The sequence below is a fragment of the Echinops telfairi genome, unplaced genomic scaffold (genome assembly GCF_000313985.2).
Source record: "Echinops telfairi isolate 266 unplaced genomic scaffold, ASM31398v2 ScPeMD7_5;HRSCAF=22, whole genome shotgun sequence".
Classification (NCBI taxonomy): Eukaryota; Metazoa; Chordata; class Mammalia; order Afrosoricida; family Tenrecidae; genus Echinops; species Echinops telfairi.
In genome coordinates, this window is record NW_022103901.1 from 23,803,440 (window position 1) to 23,813,229 (window position 9,790).

At 43.7% G+C, this 9,790-nt stretch overlaps 1 protein-coding gene across 2 annotated transcripts in view; it reads right to left on the reverse strand.

The window, feature by feature from the left end:
• Positions 1-424: 424 nt before the first annotated feature.
• LDAF1 (lipid droplet assembly factor 1) overlaps positions 425-9,790 on the reverse strand; it is a 20,519-nt gene continuing 11,153 nt past the window's right edge. Inside the window, exons 4-5 of one of the 2 annotated variants that reach the window (XM_004706077.2) lie at positions 6,755-6,893; positions 425-2,059 (exon numbers count right to left, since the gene is read on the reverse strand). In XM_004706077.2, the coding sequence (XP_004706134.1) occupies positions 1,915-2,059; positions 6,755-6,893 (284 nt within the window). In that variant the 3' untranslated portion in view covers positions 425-1,914. The remainder of the gene's footprint in view (positions 2,060-6,754; positions 6,894-9,790) is intronic. The other variant, XM_045286096.1, reaches the window with a different exon arrangement.

Here is a 9,790-nt window from a genome sequence, read left to right on the forward strand (position 1 = left end):
GTAGCACCAGTCCAATTTCTCCTTGGTAATCAGGATCAATCACACCACTCAGTACAGTGACACCCTTCCTGACCTGCTGATCCGTGTCATTGCCCCTCTGCTTTACCAACCATATGATCTCTGCTGATAAGTCCAAATAACATGAGATAAAGTCTCCCCGTCTTTGCCTCTCCAAGACATATGTTTGTTCTTTCAGAAGTCCGTAGTTGAGGGACTATTCAAACAGCCTTACTATCAGCGATTACTGTACACTTGACTATGGTGGATGACAGTAGAATGCGATACCTGGTCAGTTGACAACCCTCTTGACTCATTCTGAATTTGCTCTAGGTTTAAATATTTCTCACTTGTTCCCAGACAGAAGTTTTCTCTCTGGCTTATTTTAATATTGACAATGGTCTTTACATTCTTCCCTTTTTTTTTCTGTTTTGTTTTTTATTGTTTCGATATGTTTCCCAGTTTATGAGGCACAGAAGGGGCAGATGTGGTTGAGCGGAATTGGGGAACAAATAAAGAATAAAGGGGAAAGGAACACTAGAACTGATTGTGTTGATGTATATACAGCTCTTGTTAAAAGTGACTTGACTGTGGAAGTAGATATGTGAATTTTATAATAAAACTATTAGAGAAAAGAATGAGACTCACTCCAGACTGAGAGAGGCCTGAACCACTTACATTCAACAAGTAAAACCAGTGGCCCTCAGCCCAGCACCTGCAAGGAACTGGCTGATGCCAGTGATCCTCTGCACCTGGATAGAGATCCTTCTTCAGTAGAGGCTTAAATGAGAAGTCACGTAACCCACTCTGCCCCCACGGCTGCTTTCGTATCCGGTAGGGAAAGCACACCGTCAATCTGGCATAAAACGATAGCTGCTGGGGCCTCCAGGTGAGGAAGGTCTGCCTGGAAAAGTGCTCACACCAATGCAAGCACGGGCCAAGATGGGCAGAGAGCAGCTGCTCGTGATGCCACTTGAACATCTGGATCTGCACCTAGCCCTTGGCGTTCAGCTGAGTGAAACAGCTCATTCTCCGTTCCCCTGTGAAGCCACTGTCCCTCTGCTCTATCAGTAAATAGCTGTATTTCCCAGGACGTACCACAACATTCACAGAGAAATAAGCTGGTCTGCTGCAGAGACAGGAAGAAAGAGTCAAGGGGGAAAAGAGCCCCCCAAAGTAAATATTTAATAAAGATAGCAAGGCAAATAACCCTGAAGCAGAAGTTCCCAAGGATTTTAAATCTTTTTTATAGTTCTTCACTGGTTTTATAGGACTCCCTGAAGAAATGGCTTAACAGAACAAGTTCTTTATAACAATACAAAACTGCATCAAGTGCAAATGTTTACAGATGAACAATATTTAACGACCAAGTCAATAGTCAGTGGGAAAACCTACCTTTCGTCTTTAAAAAAAAAGGGAAAGTGAAAATGCTTTGGGCCAGACAGTTTAGTATTTGACCCAACTCCCTAACTTTGTCATAGCGGTCATTTCCCCAGCAAGTGACTGTTCTAATAAAAAGCTACTAATGTAGACAAGTGTGTGCTCTGTTTTGGTTGTTTTGCCCACCTTGTTTTAAATGGATTAAGGAACAAACTGCGTCCCTCATTTCTAAAAAAAATAAAATAAATAAATCCCACTGTTGTCCCAGTGGGGCCGGAGGACTCGAGCTCTGAGACTTCCCTGCCAAGTTCGGGTCTGCCTCCTGGGGGGCTGGGACATAAGCAGCAGGGGGAGCTGTTGAGCCACAAAGCAGTTCTCGGTGGATTCTCCCTCCACCAGAGGATGGGTTCATCACCTTAATTAAATCCAAGCAAAGAGAACCAACCCAAAGATTCTCAAATCCACTGCAGGATCCTTAAGAGCGTAAGTGAAAACACTCGAGGGAGTTTTCCCGGAAGCGTCTGACTACCCATTCCCCTAAGCCTGAGAGTGATCCAGAGATTTCTGTAAAAAAAGCTCTGGTTCTTTCCATTCAGCTGGTCGCTCCTTGTAGAGCTGCACAAGGCCTGTAGTCTTCATGCGCAGCTGACAGTCGCCACCAGGGTTCTGCTGTGCCAAAGGTCTGTTTGATTACAAGAGGAAATGGTTAGCTCTTGGACCTAGGTAAAGAGCAATGTTGGAAACATACACAGTTAATAGACATATTTCTTGCTGGCTTATTTTTAAGTGGTGTTTCTTACAACTATGCCAGATTTGCTGACTCTCAATATTTGAAATAAGCAGGATCGTATAATAGTGGCCCCTTTGACACACACTTATTCCACTCATCACGTTTTCAAGGCTCATCCATGTTTTAGCATCTACTCAGAGCTGCATTTCTCTTTAAGGCTCAGTGACACTTGACAGCTTTTAGTCAAGCAACAAAAACAAGCCTCGACTTGTTTGGGCAAGTGCCTACTTAGGGTTTTTATTACTTGCTGCCGAAAGCATTCCTACCTGTTATCCAAAAACTACGCAACCTCCTCTCTCTTTAAATACAGATGTGAGGAATTTAGGAATGCTGCAGCTGCACTGGGAGACGCACGTGACAGGGAGTAAGCGATGTGGGTGACTCTAAAAGCAGACTCGTCTATTGGAGCATCCACTTCCACCCAAACCACAGCTGCCTGTCTCATCAGCTCCCTAACAAAGCAACAGTCTTTCCTCCTTAGAGGCAAAGTTCTCTCCTTAGGCACCGGGTCCAAAGGTTGCTTGGTCAGACTTTACTTCATAAATGAAGATACTTTATAGGCTTCTTTTTCTTACAAAGAGAATTTAGCTGTAGTTGCCTTTCTGCGTCATGGACAGCTCCTTTTTCTTTTCTTTTCCTTTTTTTTTTTTTTTTTGGTCTCCTATGGATTGGGGTTATTTGATAAGAAAGAAGATTCTACAAACAACTCCTAAAACAATTAAGATCTCTAAGGCTAACTCTGAGACTTCTAATGTCTCCTTGTTATGACTCCATTTTGTTACTCAATATAGTCTTGTTAGGTAGCAAGAGACAGGGACAGGGGGATTGTCCCTCCACATGCCTGAAGGCCCCCACAGAGGAGGTTGGCAGAGAATCATGGGAGCCTTAGCCAGCCATAAAGACTAACTGGGCATGCACCAATTCAGCCCCCGAGGTCCCCTCCTCCAGCCAAGTGGGCGGTATACCTGGGCAGCCCAAACTAGGCCCAGGTGAACTTCACTCAGCCAATGGGGTCAACCAATACCTTTGACCGTGCTTCCCAGCCAGGGGTTTTAAATACCATAGCAATGGGACCACTTCCTGCCCTCCACACTGCCCCTTCCTCCCGCACCCCCACCCCCGCTCTTTGGCTCCTGTCCTGCACCTGCTTGTTGAACCCCAGCATGGCTTACTCGCTGTTTGGCAATGCTTCCCCGAAATAGCATGTACTCTTTGAGACTGTAAAACTGGCAACTTCTGTCCTTTATAAAAACCCACTTGGATCAGAAACCAGGCTTCGGTGTGAATTCTTTCTCGTGTGAAGCCAAGAACCGAGGTATTTCCCACCCGAGGAAGCTAACAGAGTGACACTGCTGTAAAATATCCACTGTACCTTTGACCTCAATATGAATAGTTCTACGGGATAATGTGCTTTTGCCTGCTCGTGTATGTGTTAGAGATATAAGTTGTGGCTAAACTTTAGAGAGATGCATTCATAGTTAGAACTAAACACACACACATACACACCACCCCACCCCCACCACCCCTGCCTTTGAACTGATTCTGACTCATAATGACCCAATAGGTCAGAGCAGAACCACTCCAGGAGCAGACAGCCTCATCTTTCTCCCTCAGAATAGCTAGTAGATTTGAACCGCCAGCCTCAGATTGGTAGCCCAATGCTTCACCAACGGTGCCACAGGGCTCCTTAAAGTGAGAATACACAAAGTCAGAAGCGACTCCATGGCAGTGAGTTTGAGTTCTGGAACATTAAATATAGATGCATTTATACCTCCTCTGTGTTTAACTTTTTTCTCCCTTTCATATGAGAACATGAAGGATTTTCACCTGGGATCCTTCTAGTTCTTTCAGAAAACGTTTGCTTTTCTATTTTAAGAGTCTATCAGTGTAATGCAGACTTGACTCCCTTATTGCCCTCTGGATGGTCTTTTCAGAAATCAGTGCCTCTTTTGCTGCCTCAGAAACGGGGTGCCTCAATGATGGAATGTGTTGGGAAATGTGGTTTGGGTGAGTCTCAAAAAAAGAAAAACACTCGAGTTGATTCTGACTCCAAGCCTCCCTCCAGGACAGAATGGAACTGCCCCTGGGGGTTCCGAGGCTGTGACTCTTTGCCCCCCGCCAGGTGTTTTGCAGGATAAAGCTGTGCAGTCTGCTTCCTCGACTATTCACGGCCTTGGAAAGCCTATGGCTCGATTCTGTCCGATAGGGGCATTGAGTGGGAAGCTACTTGAGGGCAGCAGGTTCTTCGAAGATGGACATTCAAAAGATTTGCAAAAGGCAAAACAATCCTAATGCTCCTCTTGGTAATTTCATTTGCCTGTGAAAATTTCTAATACAGTAATTATCTGCAGACTTGACCCACATAAACAAAAACTTTTGGGGAGTCTCAATAATTTTCAAGAATGTATAATAAGCTCTGAGTGAAAATTGAGATACATGAAAATAATAGGTCCTATTTCCTTGACGGGGTTAAAGATAAGGAGATCAAAGATAAGTCTTGGATATTACTTTCCATCTTTTCTGACAAAGGAGTGAAGAAACAGTCAACTAAGTGGAATCAACGAACTAGGACTCCAGGTACACCAATTAAGCAATCCCATGGGAACCACCCTTGAACGATTTACAGTTACATCCACTTCATGTTTTATGCTCTGGTCTATGCAGAATAACTGGATAGGATTTAGGTAATAAGTCATAGACTGGTACAAAACTTTCAAAACTTGAGATACCAGTTTTAGGGCAAGGTTTGACAAATGATGTCCCTCAGACCAAAGTCAGCCTGCTGCTTGTTTTTGTAATTCAAGTTGTATTGGAATGCAGCAGATGACCTTAGTTTGCCTACACTACACAACTTTCACACCACAGCAAGGTCGGTTGAAGGGGTGTGTGGCACACAAAGCCTAAAAATATATAATCCCGGCCTTTCCAGAAATTGTTCACCTACTCCTGTTGGAGTCATTTTATATCTTGGGTAAAGGGGATCTGGAATTAAGTGACTTGAATTTGAGCTATTTCTCCACCATTTTCATAAGTATGTATGAGCTATGGCCTGTAAACTGCTTAACAGAAGTCCCTAGCAGAGATCAAGCACTCAGTGGGTGTTGGCCACCATTATCACTTCAGCAAGAGCTTTATTTTTTAACCACTTTATTGGGGGCTCATACAACTCTTATCACAATCCATACATACATCAATTGTGTAAAGCGTATTTGTACATTCGTTGCCCTCATCATTCTCAAAACATTTACTCTCCACGTAAGCCCCTGGCATCAGCTCATTTCCCCCCTCCCTCCCAGCTCCCACACCCTCATGAACCCTTGATAATTTATAAATTAGTATTTTGTCATATCTTACACTATCTGACATCTCCTTTCACCCACTTTTCTGTTGTCCGTCCCCCAGGGAGGAGGTTATACGTAGATCCCCGTAATTGGTTTCCCCTTTCCACCCCACCCTCCTGGTAATGCCACACTCACCTGTGGTCCTGAAGGGATCATCTGTCCTAGATTCCCTGTGTTTCCAGTTCCTGTCTATACCAGTGTACATCCTCTGATCTAGCCAGATTTGTAAGGTAGAATTGGGATCATGATAGTGGGGGGCGGGTGGGGAGAAAGCATTATGGAACTAGAGGAAAGTTGTATGTTTCATCGTTGCTACACTGCACCCTGACTGGCTTGTATCCTAAATGAAGCAAGTTATAGGGCACAGTGGATTAAGAGTTGGCCTGACCACAAGGTCAGCAGTTCAAATCCACCAGCTGCTCCATGGAAGAAGACACAACTATCTGCTCCATGGAAGAAGACACAACACAACTAAAGATTCACAATCTCAGCAAACCTTCTGAGCAGTCTACCCTGTCCTGTAGAGTCATTACACGTTTGAATGGACTTGAAATGGCAGTTGGGTTTGGTTTTATAGAGTCGTATCCCACTTGAGACTTAGCTTCGAGAGTCCCCACTCTTGGACATACCTTAGGAAGGTGCCTCATCAGAAGCCAACGGTGTGCCTCCCAGAAATTTCACCATAGCTGGCTTCCCCCCCTTCAGTCTTTAAAGAGAAATCCCAGATGAGATCATGGGCATGTCAGACCACATTTTAGGAACAAAACCCACATAGACCAACAACAGACTCCTACTCAATGTGCTGGCACACACTCTGAAGAACACAGGGCATGAAGACCAGAAAGTGGCAACTGTAGACTCATGGCCTAGTCTTCTTCTAGAGGAAATGCCAGTTGAGAAGGGTACTCCAGTTTTCTCCTGTGGTTTCCCCTGTTCTCCCAAATAACCACTTCACTCGAATTTTTGTATATGAAATTGACATCAGTTAAAAAGGCAGCAGTAACAACTACCTCAGAGAGTTACCATGACAATGAAATGAGTTATCGAGTGTCTGACAGATGGTGGTTGTAATCCTTGGTGTTTGACATTTGATTGTAAATCCCATGATACCTGACAGGGATGGGTCATTATGAGAACCAAGTGCTCCTGTTTTGCTAGGAGACACTGACTGACTGGGGTTATGGTATTACCCATGAAAACCATCCCAAATGATAAAGATTAAATTAGCCCATTGACATGTACTTACCTGGGAGAAAACCAGTAGCTGATGAGGCCGGAGCACACCACATATGACATGGTGAGCGTCCCTGACATGACAAATGATGCGAAGCCCAAGCCACAGAGGACACAAAGCAGGGAGAGACCGCCCACAGAAAAAACCAGTCCTAGGAAGAGGGCACAATTAGGAGACACATTGCGGCAAACCCTGAGCCAGTGTGTTTAAAACAATGATGGCTACCTCGGCAGGTCTTTAAAAAGTGCTTTCTAAGAAAAACCCAGGTTCCTGACATGATTTTAAAAAGACGTAAGCTGGCTACGTAAAGGGACAACATCACGCAGCAACAACACTGTCTGTCCCGCAGGCCCCATAGTGTTCCCAGCTGTACTGTCTCGTTTTGGTTACCTGTCTGCTATAAGCTTGTGGCCCTCAGGTCAAGGACAGGCTTCTAGTAGAATCTTCTAGTGCAGTGGTTCTCAACCTTCCTAATGTCACAACCCTTTAATATAGTTCCTCATGTTGTGGTGACCCCCAACCATAAAATTATTTTTGTTGCTACTTCAGAACTGTAATTTTGCTACTGTTATGAATTATTATATAAATATCTGATATGCAGGATGTATTTCCATTATTAAAAATTGAACATAACTAAACATAATTAAAGCATAGTGATTAATCATAAAAAATATGTAATTATATATCATGAAATATTTATGTGTTTTCCAATGGTCTTAGGCAACCCCTTGAAAGTGTCATTCGACCCTCAAAGGAGTTGCGACCCACAGATTGAGAACTGCTATTCTAGGAAAGTCAGCTAGTGGGGGAGAGGTAAGCGACTTTTCATGTTTCAAACTGCCTAATGTATATTATAATGAATATGGGCTATCAATACAGGCTAAATAAAGTGCAATCAAAATATCGCCTTTACAACCCAGCCTGGCAACCACCACACTTTAATCACAAACTCCAATTGAGCCTCGGGGAGAAGAGTTACAGGGTAAAAGGTAAAACAGTAAAAGGTACAATGGAAAGGGCACAGACTTTCAGAGTAGACACACCTCAGTCTGAATCCCAGTTACATCATTTACTATATGACTTAGTGACTCTTGGCACTTGAGTTTGGGTACCCTTTAAAACAAACAAACAAAAAATAAAATAAAACAAACAAACAAAGTCACTGCTACTGAGTCAATGCTGATTCACAGCCAACTCTACAGGACAGGGTAGAATTGCCCCTGTGAGTTTCCGAGATTATAAGTGTTTATGGGAGTAGAAAGCCCTGTCTTTCTCCCAAGGAGCAGTTGGCAGTTTTGAACTGCAAATCTTGAGGATTGCAGCCCAACATGTAACACTTTACCACAGGGGCTCCTGTATAAAGGATACAAGCGTTATCTTGCAGCATTGACCTGATAATTAAATGTGTTATTATGTGCATGGTGAATAAGAGCCATTTTTGCCCAGCATACTTTCCCTTAACTACCTAGTAACAAACATCTTCTTTCCAAAATGCCTTCCCCTTGTCCCAGAAGTGGTCAAACAGCCCAGGACCACCCGCTTGGAGCACTCCATTTCCATGGCGACTCTGGTTTCAGGGATGGCCCCTGACAGAAAGAAAGGGAGGGTCCATCAATAGACACCATCTTTTCATTAAGATTTTAATTGACAAAAATTCTAGATCAGTGTTCCTTAAAGCCTTGGTAAAAATTCAGGTCCCTGGGCTACACAACAGACCTGGACGTCTGCATTTTCAAAGAGCAGATGAGTTCACGCATACTCATGTCCGAGGATTACTGCTCTGATGGCTGCAGTGTACATCTTCTGGTCTAGCCTGATTTGTAAGGTACAATTGGAATCATGAGTTGCCAGTTCCCTGGTCATCTCAAGACGAAGTGTTAAACATCTCAAAATTCCCTTATTCCATCAAGTCTTCCCTGATATCCCCCAAGTCGAATGCCTTCATTCTTTCTCTCTAAAATTAATTCTACTTTTGGACATTCATTCTATTACTCCACCCATTCATTCATTCATTTACTCACTCACTCACCTATCCATTAATATGTACTGAACAACCACTCTAGCTGGCTGTGTTTAGGCTCATCTGTCTATCATGCCCTCTCCTTTGAGTTAAGCTACCTTGTCTATTGTCTCCTGTGCAGGAAAACCACCTTTCCTGAGATGCCATGGAATGAGGGGACCAGAGTGGATCTTATGATCCCAGATGACCATCTCTTGGGCCAGTATCCTGTGGTCTATGATCTGATTTGAACTGGCAAATTGAACCAATCAGATTTCTTTTTCCGGGATCCTTATGGCAGGGACAAGTTGTACAACTGACAGAGGCACTTTAGGAGGAAAAGTGGAGAAGGGAAAAGCTCACCAATTAGCAAGGCACCTAACATGCAATAGGGAGGTGCTCAATAACTAGCTATGGAATGAATGACTTCCCTAAATAATAACGATAATAATGATTATCTATCCCATGGAAGAAGCACACCAGCCTGTGTGATTATGAGATGTTGAAGGGATCAGGGATCAGGCATCAAAGAACAAAAAAAACATATCAATGTGCGCTTCACCTTCCCGATACAATCACTGAAGACAAAGCCAGTGCATAAGCAAATGTAGTGGAGAAAGCTGATGGTGCCCAGCTATCAAAAGATATAGTGTCTGGGGTCTTAAAGGCTTGAAGGTAAACAAGCGGCCATCTAGCTAAGAAGCAACAAAGCCTACATAGAAGAAGCACACCAGTCTATGTGATCAGGAAGTGTCGAAGGGATCAGGTACCAGGCATCAAGGAACAAAAAATCTTATCATTGTGAATGAGGGGAAGTACAGATTGGGAACCCAAAACCCATCTGTGGGCAACTGGACATCCCCTTACAGAATGGTCACAGGGAAGGGAGGAGACGAGCCAGTCAGGGTGCAGTGTAGCAACAATAAAACGTACAATTTTCCTCTAGTTCTTAAATGCTTCATCCCCCCACTATCATGATCCCAATTCTACCTTACAAATCTGGCTAGACCAGAGGATGTACACTGGTACAGATAGGAACTGGAAACACA